The 16,337-nt window shown below is 37.4% G+C and overlaps 1 protein-coding gene across 6 annotated transcripts in view; it reads right to left on the bottom strand.

The window, feature by feature from the left end:
• Nucleotides 1-16,337, bottom strand: part of PGM2L1 (phosphoglucomutase 2 like 1) — a 112,956-nt gene that overhangs the window by 22,769 nt on the left and 73,850 nt on the right. For all 6 annotated transcript variants that reach the window (XM_064576929.1, XM_064576928.1, XM_064576930.1 and 3 more), the window contains 4 exons: nucleotides 15,820-15,987; nucleotides 12,053-12,159; nucleotides 11,244-11,328; nucleotides 7,328-7,411 (listed from right to left, as the gene is read on the bottom strand). In XM_064576929.1, coding sequence (XP_064432999.1) covers nucleotides 7,328-7,411; nucleotides 11,244-11,328; nucleotides 12,053-12,159; nucleotides 15,820-15,942 — 399 coding nt within the window. In that variant the 5' untranslated portion in view covers nucleotides 15,943-15,987. The remainder of the gene's footprint in view (nucleotides 1-7,327; nucleotides 7,412-11,243; nucleotides 11,329-12,052; nucleotides 12,160-15,819; nucleotides 15,988-16,337) is intronic.

The following is a 16,337-nucleotide window of genomic DNA, read 5'->3' as shown; positions in this document are numbered from 1 at the left end:
CCATCAGAAAGGGTGAATACCCAACTTTTACATCAACATGGATGGGACTGGAGATTATGCTAAGTGAAATAAGTCAAGCAGAGAAAGTCAATTATTGTATGGTTTCACTTATTATTGGAACATAAGGAACAGCATGGAGGACATTAGGAGAAGGAAGGTAAAATGAAGGGGGGTAGAAATCAGAGGTAGAGATGAACCATGAGAGACTATGGACTCTGAGAAACAAATAGAGTTTTAGAGGGGAGGGGGGCGGGGGGATTGGTTAGCCTGGTGATGGGTATTGAGGAGGGCATGTACTGCATGGAGCACTGGGTGTTATACGAAAACAATGGATCGTGGATCGCCACATCAAAAACTAATGATGTACTGTATAGTGACTAACATAACATAATAAAATTTAAAAAATTTAAAAAAAAATAAAATAATTGAAAAAAATAAAATTAAAATTAAAAAAATGATCATGTATTATTTTCACTTTTAGAAGTATACTTTAATAACAACACAAGTAAAATATATCAGGGCATCATTAATGACAACATATTAATATGCATATGCCATAGTATCCAATCATACTCTTAGAGCTTATAACTATATACTAAAAATAATCTAAGAAATCATGGATATCTGTAAAATTTGATACTATAAAATTTTAGCATTATAAAGTAGTTCTGCAATTAAGAAGAAATTATTTTTCAGATATAAAGTAGAATATATGTCACACCAGATAAAGTCTGTATCAGGAAAGATAATTGGCATGTTAATTATTACATATACATTTCAGTATATGTGTTTTCAGTTCTTAATGAATGAAAATACATTCCATTAAGCTGTCAGTTTGCCAAGTAGCTTGATCAACAAGACATTAGAAACAGTTAACAAAGAAAAGCAAGAAAATGTATTTCTATAATTCATAGGATCTCAAAGTTAGAAGGGACTTTGCTTAGAGAATATCTATAATGACTTCTACCATATATATGACAGGACTACCCTCTTTTGCCTTGTGAATGAAGGAAAGAATAAATTTGAATATGTACTATGTACTAAGCTCTGTGCCAAACAAGATGGTAGACTAGATGACCTGAAAATTCTTCTCTTTATACAAACACCTTAAAATGTTAACTAATGTCAGAAAAACATTATCTAATGGGGCGCCTGGGTGGCTCAGTTGTTTAAGCGACTGCCTTCGGCTCAGGTCATGATCCTGGAGTCCCGGGATCGAGTCCCGCATCGGGCTCCCTGCTCGGCGGGGGGTCTGCTTCTCCCTCTGACCCTCTTCCCTCTCATGCTCTCTGTCTCTCATTCTCTCTCTCAAATAAATAAATAAAATCTTAAAAAAAAAAAAAAAGAAAAATCTTATCTAAAATGCATAGCTTAGTTCATAAGAAGAAAAGGGAAACTCCAGGCAATGGGAAAATAGGAAAACCAGAGTGACATAATGCTGTGAGCTGATGGTGTGACTGCCCAGGGTTTGGGAACTGTCCATTTATCTGGTTTTTGAGTTGTAATGCCCATGTGGAACATAGGAAATTGGGAGATCTGAGACTCCCTCCACCCCCACCCCCACCATCAGTGGAAAGACAGAATAGAAGTTCTGCCCACTAATTATAGAAAAGTGTTGAGGAAGCATGTCTATTCTTCTGGGGTATTAAAAACTTTCAAATCTGAGGTCTCAGTTAACACAGAAAGTGCTCCCAGTCAATGAAACTCCTGGTTCCTGCAAAAATTAAAAAAACAACCAAAAACTGCTCTGAGTGATGTTCCCACATTCCAAGGCACAATAAAGATTCTATCCATAGGCCCTAAAGGCCTATGAATGAAAATTTATAAAACATGAGAAAAAACGCCTAGCCTTTCTCCTTTCCCATTTCTTCTTGTCTTTGTATATGGATATGATGCCTAGAGGTACAACCATTATACGATGTTCACACTTGAAAGAAAGGCCAAAAAAACTGCAGAGATGAAAGGCCCAACAACACTGAGCTACAGAACCCTGCCAGCAGCCACCTACCTCTGGACTTTATCTGTGAAAAATAAACTCCTATCAGCTTAAACCATTTTTGTGGGTTTTCCAAACCTGTAGCAGAAACAATCCCTATCTGATTTAATAACAGAAAAATCCATGCAACAAAACATACCCATGAACAAACTTTAAAAGAAATATGAAAAGGGGCGCCTGGGTGGCTCAGTTGGTTAGGCATTTGACTCTTGATTTCATTCAGCTCAGGTCATGATCTCAGGGTCGTGAGATCAAGCCCCACCTTGGGCTCCACGCTGGGCATGGAGTCTGTTCAGGATTCTCTCTCTCACGCTCCCTCTGTGCCTCCCTTTCCCCCGCTCTCTCTCTCTAAAAAAAAAAAAAATTCTTAAAAGAAATATGAAAGACCTAGTAAAAATTATTTAAAATGTTACTGAAGTATGTAATAGAAGTCTTGAAAGAATAGAAAGATACATCCTGTTCATGAATAAAGAGACTCAAAAAATATTATAAAAATATTGAAGCTTCCTTCCATTAATCTATAAATGAAATATGATACCAATACAAATGCCAAAATAACTTTTTTTTCCCCAAATGGAAAAAATATCATAATACCATGCATGGAAAAATATAAATAAAGTCAAAGTCAAATGAGGATATGGGGGGAAAATACCTGCAAAACAGATGACCAAGAGCTATTTTTTACATATACAGAGTTCCCACAGATCACTCAGAAAAAGAGCAACAACCCAAGAGAAAAATGGACAAAACCTTTTACAGACATCTGAGGAAAGGGAAAACAAATATCATGCAAATAAATGAAAAGATCCTCAACCTTACTTATAAAACAGGTGCAGATTAAACATAACATTTTCACCTATTTGATTGGCAAAGACCAAAATGATAATATGGAAGGTATGGGATAAAGACCCTCACACACTCTCAGTGAGAGTATCAATTGGTGCAACCACCTTGAATAGAGAGTGACAAATTTTCTTTCATATCTCTTTGACTCAAAAGTTTCACTTCTAGAAATTTACCCTATAGATCAACAGTGCCATAGAAATATAATGTGAGCCACAAATGCAAGCCACTTATGCAATTTTAAATTTTCTAGTAACCACGTTAAAAAAGATAAAAGAAACAGTTGAAATTAACAGTAGTATACTTCATACAGCCCAATATAGCCAAAATATTATCATTTCAATATGTAATCAATATAAAATTCATTAAATATTTTACATTCTTTCTTCATACTAAGTCTTTGAAATCTGGTGTGTATTTTACGCTTTCAGTACACCTCAATTCAGACTAGTCATATTTTAAATGTTCAATAGCCATAGGTGGCTAGTGGCTAGGATATTGAACAATGCAAATATAAGATGAAAAGAATAAAAGCAACAGCTAACATTTATTGGGCACTAGGCATTTTTCATGCAATATTTCCTTTAATCCTCACTCTCACCCTATAACCTTGGTTCTATTATTATCCCTAGTATGTTGATGAGGAAACTAAAGCACAGAGAAATGAACTTGCACAGGGTCACAAAGCTCTGAGCGGCACAGACAGGGTTTATTTATTTATTTTTAAAGATTTTATTTATTTATTTGAGAGTAAGCAAGCGAGAGAGCACAAGCAGGGGGAGCAGCAAGGGGAGCGGCAGAGGGAGAGGGAGAAGCAAGCTCCCCACTGAGCAGGGAGCCAGATGCGGGGCTTGATCCCAGAACTCTGGGATCATGACCTGAGCCAAAGACAGACGCTTAACCGAGGCGTCCTACAGATAGGTTTTAAACCCAACCCATAGTCCTAACTACTATTCTATACTTATTATATAAATCTACTTGCACATATGAACGAAGACATATGTAGAAGAACATTCTTTGTAGCACTGTTTATAAGTAGCAGAAAATCAGAAATAAATGAACTGTTCACCAACAGAGGTTTGGTTAAATAAATCAGGATTACGGGGAGGCTGGATGGCTCAGTCGGTTAAATGTCCAACTCTTCATTTCAGCTCAGGTCATGATCTCAGGGTCATAAGACTGAGCCCCATGTGGGGCTCCACGCTCAGTCTGGAGTCTGCTTGAGATTCTCTCTCTCTCTCCCTCTCTCTCTGCCCCTCCTCCCACCCATGTGTTCTCTCCTTGCTGATCAGGGAGCCTGCTTCTCCCTCTTCCTCTGGTTCCTCTCTGCCCTGCTTGTGTTCTCTCTCTCTCAAATACATATTCTTTAAAAAAGATAAATAAAATAAAATAAATCAGGATTTGTTATATAGATTTTTAAAGATGAATGATCCTATCAATTGATTGATTGAGAGAATGATCTCTAAGATTTTTTCATACTGTTGTGTGGAAAATGCAAGGTGCAGAACACTCCATATAGTACTCCACCATTTATGGAAAAAAAATGTGGGAGTGACAAATAGATATATGATTACAAGTGCTGGGGGGTAACTAAAACCAGAAATAGTATTTGCTTCTGAAATGGGGTACGGGGGGTGGGGAAAGGAATGGGAGAGATATTCTTCACTGTTTATATACTATTTAACTTTTATCCTTTTTACCTTGTGCTTATATTTTAAGAAAGAAAAAAAAAAAAACAACCTTTGAGGCTTTCCTATGTGACAAATATGTTTACCAGCAGTGAACATCAAAACAGACTAAGTCCCTTCACCCATGAGTTTATATTGGAGAACAGGGTTGGAGAAGGTCAAACAAACAAGTCAATAAAGAAACAATTCATCCTCAAGATAGCAGATAATCAGAAACAGTGATAAGCTCTGTGAAGGAAATAAACAAGATGATGAGAAAGTCACTGAGGAAAGCCACTTCAGATAAGTGGCCTGGGAAGGTCTCTTCAAGGAAATAACATCTGGGCAGGAACCTGAAGGATGTAAATAAACAAATCTGCAAGATGAAGGCAAGAGCAATGCAAGCAGAGGCAAAACCATTTACAAAGGCTCAGAGATGGGAGAGGGACTGGAGGATGAAGGAACAGGAAGAAGCGGGAGTGTGATAGAACGCAGTGAGGACAGGAATGAATGAAATGAGGTTGGAGAGGTAGGCAGGAGACAGTCCTGTAAACCCGAAAATGGATTTTAGGAAGAACAATGGGAGCGGGGAAGACACAAGCTAGGATGCTGCAGCTCTGACAGAAGATGACAATGCTTTGGAATGGTGGAGGCAGAAGAAGTGAGCAGAAGCAAACACATTCCAACATACCTTTTTTTTGAAGCTAAATGTGATTTGCTTTGTTTTATTAGAAAAAATACTCAGGCAAGGTCTACAATCATCGGTCAATTAAGAATGACTTACAAGAACATGAGGCAATAAAATAAAAAATACAGGTACAAACTATATATCTGAAACACTTCTATTTGGCAATTTTATAACAAATCAAAATTTTAAAAGAACAAAGGAGATTGCAGATTACTTCGTAGATACAGAATAAAGCAATCGATGAAGTGCTTAAGCAAAAGAAAACAAAAAAAAAGTAAAACACACTGCTTTTCTTTTCTTTTCAAAAATAAAATCACATTTGCTACAGATCAAATGGATAATACCCTTATTAAACAACCATTCCAGAATGTCTTCTAGTAGCAGTGCTTTTATTTGCACTTCATTTAATTTTATATGACTCATTTCATGTATACAGCTCTTTACCCCACTGTTAACGAATAAAGTCTCCCATAATTTTTATTCTTTTAAAAATTTTTTAAAGTAAATGAGAAATGACTTATGTATCATGGAACCTTTCCCATTTCCCAACATACCTTTTATTTTATTTTTTTAAAAGATTTTATTTATTTATTTGACAGAGACACAGTGAGAGAGGGAACACAAGCAGCGGGAGTGGGAGAGGGAGAAGCAGGCTTCCCGCCGAGCAGGGAGCCCGATGTGGAGCTCGATCCCAGGACCCTGGGACCATGACCTGAGCCGAAGGGAGATGCCCAACGACTGAGCCACCCAGGCGCCCCCCAACATACATTTTAGATGTAGAATTTGTAGAACCTGTTTGTGGGTTAAATGTTAGGAGCAGAGGAAAAGGAGTGATCGAGAATAACTTTTCGTTTTTGTTTGGGTGGGTGGTAGTGCCAATTTACAGAGACCAGGAAGAATGGGGGAGGAACACATTGGGGTGTGTATGTGAGAGGCTGTGGGGGAATTAAGATCGCTATTCTAGAGACAGTAGCTCTGAAATGTCTGTTAGACATCCCAATGGATATCAAGTAGACACAGCTGGATTTAGGAGTCTGATCTGATGCTCAGAGGAGAGATCTGGGTTGTCAGCTCTCTTTGACAGTCAACTTCTCCTTCCCTGCAATTCTCTTTTTCTCCCTTTGGTTTTGATGGCACTGATCTCTCCTGGTCTTTCTCTATCTCCAGCACTTCTTCTTTCTCCCTTGCCTTAAAGTTGATATTCCCTAGCAATCCCTTTTGGGCTTGTTTTTTACTATCTACTATCTATCTTATCTGATAGATAAGCCACTTATCTGAGTAAAAGACTTCCAAATACCCTTACATGTTCTAATACATATGATGGCCCCCAAATCTGTAACTTCAGCTTAGATTTCTCCCCCAGGCAACAGATCTATGTATCCAGTTGCCTACAGGGTGTTGCTACCTGGTTGACCCACAAATACCTCAAACTTAGTATGTCCCAAACTGAATAATCATTTCTTCTTTGCCTGTGTGCATGGTAACACTACCCATTTAGCTAGCCAGGGCCCAAATCTTAAATTAGTATTAAATATTCTTTTCCCTAGTAAAACAGAGCTCAGTGTACCTGAAAGACCTTCCATACAAGAAGAAAACCAAATATAAGGCCATGCACTCATCACCCAGGAGCTCCAAACACTGGCTCAATAATGTGCTGTATCCTCTGCCATTTTTCACCCTTCTCCACCCTGCTTTCTGCCATGGATGCTGACACATCACATGGATCCTATGGCCAATGGGGCATCCCAGTAGAAGACTGGAGGGAAAGGAGAGTAAGATCAAGGTACTGTTCCTCTGGCTCTCCTCCTGCAAACTCTCATTCTTTAAGTTCACAGTACAATATGATTTTGTTTCTAAAATGGTAGATAGGGTGAATTTGGGGATAGGATAGGGAAATCAAGGGCAGGAAGATGCTAGAAGCAAAAAGACCACCGAAGAGATTTTTCATAGTGTCCATGTTGAGAAGTAATAAGGGTCATTAGGGAAACATCCTTTGAGGGCTGGCTTTCATGTTTTTATCTGCCTGTCCCCAACATCTAAGCCTGCTCCTCAGCGATGAGAATATACTCAGCACACATTATTTAAAAAAATAAGAACTGTGAAATAAGCAAAGATCAGGAGTCTAAGGTTTACCTTGTATCCATTATCTTCTTTGCGGTTGTGAGAAGCAGTAATCATCACACCTGCAACTGCTTTGAGCTCCTGGACTGCATATGGCTGAAAAAAACAGTAACACCATAATTCCATTTTGCTCTCCAGCTACTTACACATTTGACATAAGAATAACCTTGAGTAAATAACAGGAGACGACATTAAGACATAAATAGCCTAAAACTTCAACAATCAACTCCAGATACACTGGGTACGATATAGCTAAAGCCATCTAACTGTTAGGTCACCAATAGCCACCTAACTGATAGACTGAATGGCTTTTTCCTCCTAGTCTAATTTACCTTAGTCCTATAGACTTTTCTTTTTCTTTTGTTTATTTAACAGATATTTAAGGAACACTTACTATATGCCAGACTCTAGAAATATGAGTGATGAATATAATCTTAAAAATGTTAGTGTTGGAAGTTAATTTAGGAATCATCTAATCCATCATATTTTACACATTATAAAATCGTAAGGGAGAAGATTCAAGGGTAGAACAACATAGGTCTACTGACTTCCAATTTGAAGATCTTTATATATACTCCATGACCTTTATAACATAATAGGTCAAGTCACCACCTTCTCTCCCAAAGTTAATTCCCAGGTTGGATTTACCTTTTTCTCTGTAGTAGCTATTATTTGTCAGCCTAGGATATACTCCCTACCCTTCTACCATCACTTCTGATTTCTCTTCTCCTGGCCGTAGGGAACAAAAGATCCAGGTCTGATCAGAGTAACTTATTCCCTTGATGATATGATTCAGAGACTGGCTCATAACCACCCAAGCCTGGTCAGAGTCCTTTCCCAAGATGTTTCTTCCGCAGCCAGTCAAAGAGAATTGCCAAGGAGGACCACTAAAAATATCTTCCCTACATACCAGAGCAAATCTACCTGTAATGAGAGAGGAAGGCCAACACACAGGAATTGATGGTAGTTGAATTTGGCAACCCAATGGCAGAATCCTACAGACATGGTCTAGATTCCTGGAACCTCTCTGTTTTCTGTCATTCATTAGAGCTAATTGCTTAGTGATTCCTTCAATTCTTTGAGCCACTCAACACATTTCCAATGAATCACTAGAATGGTTTATAGAGATATTATCTATTCCTCAAACATTTGAGAAAACTTGCCTATAAAATGATTTGTACCTGCCATTTTTAATTTGAGAAGATTTAAAAAAAAAATACCAGTTGAATTTATTTAATGATTACAGGTCTCTTCGGGTTTTCTATTTCTTATCAGTTTCGATGTATCAATTATTCTAGGAAATTGGCCATTTCATCTCAGCTTTCACATTTATTTGCATTATGTTCAGAATACTGTGGTTTTCTTAATCTCTACTGTATGTATTATGCTCCCTTTTAATTTGTCTTACCTTTTTTTCTTGAGCATCCTTGCCAAAGGTTTGTCTATTTTTATTAGTCTTTCAGTGAGTCAACTTCTGCTTTTAGTCATACCCTGTTTTTAAAATTTTTCTATTTAATTGATTTTTTCCTCAGACCTTCACTATTTTCTTTTACTTTATTTAGATTTAGTCTATTTTGATTATAACATACTAAGCTCGTTATTTTTTCATCTTCCCTTTTTCTAATATGTTAAGGCTATATATTTCCCTTGAAGTAGGGCTTTAGTTATAGTCTATAATTTTTGCTATTTATTATTTTCACTGTGGCTCAGTTTCAAATACAGGTAGTCCTTGCTTTGCAGTTCCAATACACATGAATTTCTGATACCATATTTTAGTTAAATAACACCCAACAACACAGTCTCCCAACAACACATTCAAATTTCAGTTACCATGGTATATTAACTGTGAGAAACTATATCAAGTGCAAACTTGCTACCTCTTCAGTCCACAAATAATATGTATGTATATAAGAGATCCATCATGATCGGTGACCAATCATGTCACTCTGTTAAAGTCTGCCAGTGATCTGTGCATCTGTTATCAGCTCTCAACAGACAGCAAAGCATGTAGTTGTGTTGCCTCCTTAACTCCTGGTGATAAATCCATGGGATAGTTTGCAAAAATGGATAACTATAAGAAGGAACTGGCCAAAAAAGATGACAGTGTAGAAAAGGAACAAAAAGTGACAACAATGGAAGGGAAATTTGAATCAAACATAAATGGAATTACAGAAAAACATAGCTGGGAATGTTGACATAGCTGTCATTCAAGAGACTCTAGATGTGCACCCAGATGAGCTTAGTGTAGGTGAACATATGGATATAAATGAGGAATGTGGTTGGGATGAAAAGGATGAAGATGTCCCAGGGGAAGTGATATTGGCAAAAAAATTTCACATTAAGGAACTCTCAGAGAAAAATCGTAACATTGAAAGTACAGTGGATAAAATATGGGAAGCTGATCCAAACTTATAAGGGAATGTGACAATTCACCAAGACATAGAAAGGATGCTCACTCATATTAAGTTATAAAACAAAAAGCACATACTGTTTATACTTTTTTTTTGTTATAAAGGTATCCTTTCTTTCTTTTTTTTTTTTTAAAGATTTTATTTATTTATTTGACAGAGAGAGAGACAGCGAGAGCAGGAACACAAGCAGGGGGAGTGGGAGAGGGAGAAGCAGGCTTCCCGCTGAGCAGGGAGCCCAATGTGGGACTCGATCCCAGGACCCTGGGATCATGACCTGAGCCGAAGACAGACGCTTAATGACTGAGCCACCCAGGCGCCCCTCTTTTTTTTTTTTTTTAAGATTTTTATTTATTTATTTGACAGAGAGAAACACAGCGAGAGAGGGAACACAAGCAGGGGGAGTGGGAGAGGGAGAAGCAGTGAGCAGGGAGCCCGATGTGGGGCTCGATCCGAGGACCCTGGGATCATGACCCGAGCCGAAGGCAGACGCTTAACGACTGAGCCACCCAGGTGCCCCAAAGGTATACTTTCTCTATCTATCTATCTATCTATCTATCTATCTATCTATCTATCTATCTATCTATCTAATTTCTACACCCAACATGGGGCTCAAACTCACAACCCCAAGATCAAGAGTCATATGCTCTTCCAACTGAGCCAGCTAGATGCCCCTGTCCTGTTCATACTCTTGATAAATTTTTTACCAAGAAATAAAATACTTTATTCTCAATGTTTTTAATGTTTTAATTATAGTGTACTAAATAAGTATTAATTTTACTATTTTTTTCTTTCCCTTAGACATTTTAAACCAAGAATAGGGTATTCTTAATGTTTTGACAAAAAACTTTAAAGTTCACAGAACAGTTGTAATTTTCCCATTGATTATTAAGGATCACTGTGCATGGTTTCAGCTTATAGTTATCTTTACAGTCCAGCAATACCATGCAAAGCAAGGACTGCCTGTAGTTTCTAATCTTCATTATTATATCTTCCTTAATCCAGGAATTACTTATATTTTAAAAATTCCAAACATACGGGGTTTTGTGAGTTTCTTATCTCTGATCTCATTGCATTGAGGTCCAGGACCATGGTTTGACAAGCAGTTCTCTGGTATTTACAGAAATTTCCTTTTTGACCCTGCTTGATAAGAATGAATATCCTACTGAATGCAGTATCTTCACGCACACCCCCCCACTCAGATCAAGCATGCTAATAGTATGTTCAAATCTCTCCTTAGCCATTTTTATCTGCTTGATAAGCCAGTTTCTGAAAGAAGAGTATTAAAATATCAGACCATGACTGTGGACTTGTCATCTTGTTATAGATTAAAATCTTTGGTGGGTCAACACATGCTTGTTGAATGAAAATAAACTCAGAGCAAAATTTGTTTTCCTTCCTTTCGTCCTTCGTATCACTTAATATAGAACTATAAGCATGACAAAGATTTGAATCCCAGTTGAATTAAGAAATCTTTTTAAGAGCAACAAACTGTACAATCAATAACATGTCACACTTACTACAAAAGGTGTAGGAACATATTTTGAAAAAAGGTACACAGGAACATCTTTGGCCAGTAAGACTGCAGCAGTGAGTTTAGCAAGTCTAAAAAAAAAAAAAGAGAGACAGAGATTTCACTTAGTCCTTAGCTTACCATACATTTTAAAACCCAACCCTCCACAAAATAAATGTTTCATATTATAATTGTTCTGAATATGTAGTAGCCTAATACAGCCAATTCTTAAAATCACTGGTTATTTAGGCTTCATGCTCCAACTTAAAAATGTGAAATAAGATTTTTTTAAAAAGGAACTTAATAAGAAATAGAACTGATATTTTAATTTCTTCCTTTTTCCTCCTCCTTTACTAAGAAATAAAACCCGCAAAAGGCAAAAAGAATGGAGGAAAGTGAAATAAGAGACTTTGATCAACAAAAATGCATAATTAAACCCTGAAAAAAAAGTATCACTATCTCATGATTACCTATGTATGAAAATACCCTAAAACTAATTAAATGTGAGTATAATGAGAGAATACAAGCTATACAATCACTCCTACCCAATACGTTGGCCAAAATATTAAAAATCATAACATAAACTATGATGTCATTCTAAATACTAACCCTAAATATTTAAAAATTTTAATCCTGCCTGTAAGAGCTAAAGGTTATAATACAACCTTTAAAATGCTTCTAGTCCGGCTCTAAAATAAACATTAGCATGTGATCACATTTCTATTTGACAGTTTCCTGTTTCAGAAAGCTTACTACTAATTTTTTTTAAGGTTTTATTCCAACCCAACTTAATCTCTCAAACAATTCACACTGTACCTCTGGCTGCTGCAGCTGCTAGTTACTTGACCCCGGGTGTCATACCCAACAACAAAGCCTCTCTGCTTGAAGTCTGAGAAACATCTTTCAAGGTATTTGTACATTCCCTGAAGCAGATAAACACAAAAGATTAGTTCCTGACTAATACCTGCATTTTCCACAACTTAAAATCTATTATTTTTTATGTGTAGTGTGCAGCTTATGGGCTCAAAGGGAACTGGCTTCCGCCTTTATGCTCATGTTTACCAGTGTGGGAACAATACTGTTCAATCCTCAGATGTGAGATGACAAACATTTATTTCCTCCAGTTTCAGACACATTTAATACCACAGAAATATCAATTAAGTAACTATGAAAGCCAATATAATACATAAAACGTTAGGGAAAAAAGAGGGGACAAGAGAGTCAGTGTGCTAAAAACAAATTGTTTGAAGAACCAAAAGAAATCTTGCCTTAAGGCTGTAGACAACAGAATTTTGACCATTTTAGGTCCTGCTAAATCATAACACTGAAGCCAACCAAAAGATTTGACTTGTTTATGACACAAACATTTTTAATCAGCAATATAAACTTTTTTTTTTTTTAAGATTTTATTTATTTATTTGACAGAGAAAGACACAACGAGAGAGGGAACACAAACGGGGAGTGGGAGAGGGAGAAGCAGACTCCCTGCCGAGCAGGGAGCCCGATGCGGGACTCGATCCCGGGACTCCAGGATCATGACCTGAGCCGAAGGCAGTCGCTTAACCAACTGAGCCACCCAGGCGCCCACAACATAAACTTTCATTAGAACATTTCTTTCTGTCCTTCCTTCCTTCCTTCCTTCTTTAAAGATTTTAAGTATCCTCTACACCCAACATGGGGCCGGAACTCCCAACCCCAAGATCAAGAGTGCACGTTCTACCGACTTAGCCAGCCAGGCATCCCATTAGAACATTTCTTTCTTTCTTTTTTTTTTTAAGATTTTATTTATTTATTTGTCAGAGAGAAAGAGAGTGAGCGAGCACAAGCAGGTTCCCCACTGAGCAGGGAGCCCGACGCAGGACTCGATCTCAGAGTCCTGGGATCATGACCTGAGCTGAAGGCAGATGCTCAACTGACTGAGCCACACAGGCATCCCACCCATTAGAACATTTCTATAGATGGCTGATCCCATTTGTAATTCCTTAGTTTTAAAATCTCACAGAAAGAAAATTTCATGAACTAGGAAAATTTGCAGTCAATGGTGACAAAAAAAGAAATGAAGTATTTAATATTGAAATCATCACAAAAATAAACTAGAACCATTTAAGTATCCTATGAATGATTCGCTAACTTTAATAAATGCTTTTATCTCTAAAAATAACACTTCATACTGTAATAGTGCTTTAAAACCACTTTCACAAATGTTGCCACATTTAATCCTTACAACCCTGAAAAGAAAAATGAAGATACTTTTTCTATTTTTGTCTGTCCTTCAACATCTTTTCAAAAAAAGAGTAGCATAAGATTGAAGCTCCACTTAATGACTTGCCCAAGGCCATTCATTCAACTAAAACTAAATTACTCTAATTTATTGAAGACCTACTGTATGTCAGGCACTGCTAAGACACTATGTGGCAGCACCAGATGAGGCCCTAGTGACTTTCGGACCCCTCTTTCATGGCTCTTTCAAATATAATTGTTCTTTCCAACCTGCTCCTGAAAGAGAACTTCAACCACCTCCATTTTGGCCTTCATCTGTACTATCTAAGCTCTTCTTTCCAGCTTATCTCTTAAATCAGGCAAAAGACCCGGTTGGCAAAGCATCCTGTGATGGGAACCAAAACTACCTACCCCTCCAATAATGTCAGCAAGACCCTTCATGAGGGACCCCAGGACAATGACTAACCTGACCTTTATTGCCGACCTGCACATACCCACTACTTTTGTCCTACACTTTCCTTATATAAACTTAGAAGTTTTTTGGGGCACTTTGGAGACAGTCTTTGAGATTTTTTTTTTTTAATTTTATTTATTTATTCATGAGAGACAGAGAGAGAGAGAGAGAGAGAGAGAGGCAGAGGGAGAAGCAGGCTCCCCGCAGAGCAGGGAGCCCAATGCGGGACTTGATCCCAGGACCCTGAGATCATGACCTGAGCCGAAGGCAGACGCTTAACCATCTGAGCCACCCAGGCGCCCGACAGTCTTTGAGATGTTAAGTCCACTGTCTTCCCGGTATTGGCCTCACTGAAATAAATTCCTTTCTTGTTTCACCGCCACTGTTTCTCTGCCTTTGGATTTTGTCAGCAGCAAGTGGCCGAACTTGGGCTGCTTAGGATCCCCAGTCAGGTGCTCTTGCACCTCTGTACTCTGGTTATGAGCTCCCTATGAGTGTGTGTGTGTGCGAGTGTGGGTATGTGCACGTGCACACATGCTTAATATAGCCCACATTGGTCAGTTTCACCAATTTATTTGTTTCTAAAGATGATGCTGTCCTAAAATCTCACAGAACTTCCTACTATTATCTGGTATAAAAATCTACCTTATCTTATCCCCGTGTACCTAGATTCTGAAAAGGGCTAGGGCTTAAGAATCAGATTCCATTAGGCTTTTCCTCTTCACACAGTGGAATCTCAACTCCAGTAAAAATTTACATTTCCATAGAAATTGACTTTCAAACACCTCCTCCAATCCTTTTTGTAAAGTCAAGGAATCTTCCTTTAAAATGAAAACTTACAAGGAAACGACGAATTTATTAAAAAGAGTGACCTGATGCATCTCTGGATGAGGAAAAGAAAGGGGGCAGGGGTACAGAAGTGGCAGGTATCCTACCTATTCAGTCATCTTGTTGTCCCTTTTTCCCCATCCCCTGCATTAGCCTTTGCCTTTAGAGAATTCCCTCAGAATAAGGCTAAGGATGATTTACTGTTTGGCACTATTGATTAGAATTATATCTACTGAGCAATTCTCTAGTCCAGAACTATTTTTAGTATATGCTAAATGAATTTTAGCCTCAAAGAATAGTTCTCCTTGAATCAGTGGGAATGATTCACTAGAAAAAGAAGTAATCTGTTTCTAAGAGAAATAAATTGTATCATATCATACACTGTCTTAAAGAACTCTCATGGACTATAGGAAACAAACAGAGGGTTGCTAGAGGAGAGATGGGTGGGGGGGGCAGGTAACTGGGTGATGGGCATTAAAGAAGGCATGTGATGAGCACTGGGTGTTATATGCAACTGACAAATTATTGAACTCTACATCTGAAACTAAGGATGTACTCTATGTTGACTAGTTGAATTTAAATTAAAAAAAAAGAACTCTCATGGATATGAACACTGTCTTAAAGAACTCTTGTGCATATGGAAAACCACATCAAAGAGAAATATTTTCAACTACATTTTCCAAATACTCTGGTTAACCTTTATCAATGGCCATATACCAAAATGAATAATTCTCTTTTTTCTAAGTTTGTTTTTTGTATTAATTGGAAATGTCAATATCCATTTCCTGATTTCAAACACAAAGTAACATTGTCAAGAGTTTGACAATGGTCACCAAAAGGACTCTTAATCAGAAAGTTAGTCTATAACCTTGAAGATACACAAATGACTTCTAAGATAAATCTTGTGCAAGACCAAAGGTCAGCATTTATTCTACATTTTTTATTTACAAGAAAGTACCTTCCTAGATATAAAGTTTGGGTTTTTTTCTTGTTGTTTTTTTTTTAGAAAGGCACAACCTAATTTAAAAAGCCAAAAAATAGTGTGATAAAAAGTATACATATAGTACTTTGTAATACGTACCTGTGTTGACTGTATTACTGTAAGGTCATTAATATAGCAAAATCCTGCCCCCATAGCAGAACGAAGTCCTGCAGTCCCAAAAGTCATTCGGCAACAAAGACGATCTCGCAGCTCCTTGTTCATCCCATTCCGTAACAGATTTTCAATCTGCTCTTTTGTTTTGGGATTCTATAAAAAAGTATTAAGACTTAATCAGGATCACAAGCAGGGTCCTAATATGAAGCCCTTCTGAGGAGCCAGTAAGTATTACACATATATCACAAGGTTCTAGACACATTATAAATTCCACAGTGCTACTGATCAATATTAGTATGTATAATAAAACAATACTGGCCATTTACTGAGTCCCCCAAGGAGTCAGGCCCTTACTGGAGTCCATTTACATATCTCTAATCGTCATAGCATATTTTGTAACAATATTCAAGAATTTTTTTTAACAAATTGATAAACTTAAGAGCTATGGATCCAAAATAAGCCTCTTAGTCAAAAAAGAACATTAATTAGAGTCTATATTAAGT

Source organism: Mirounga angustirostris, unplaced genomic scaffold (genome assembly GCF_029215605.1).
Source record: "Mirounga angustirostris isolate CCGP_5_RB_7025 unplaced genomic scaffold, mMirAng1.0.hap1 SCAF_13, whole genome shotgun sequence".
NCBI lineage: Eukaryota > Metazoa > Chordata > Mammalia > Carnivora > Phocidae > Mirounga > Mirounga angustirostris.
Note: the sequence above shows the minus strand (reverse complement) of the source record. Positions and strands in the feature narration are given on the sequence as shown.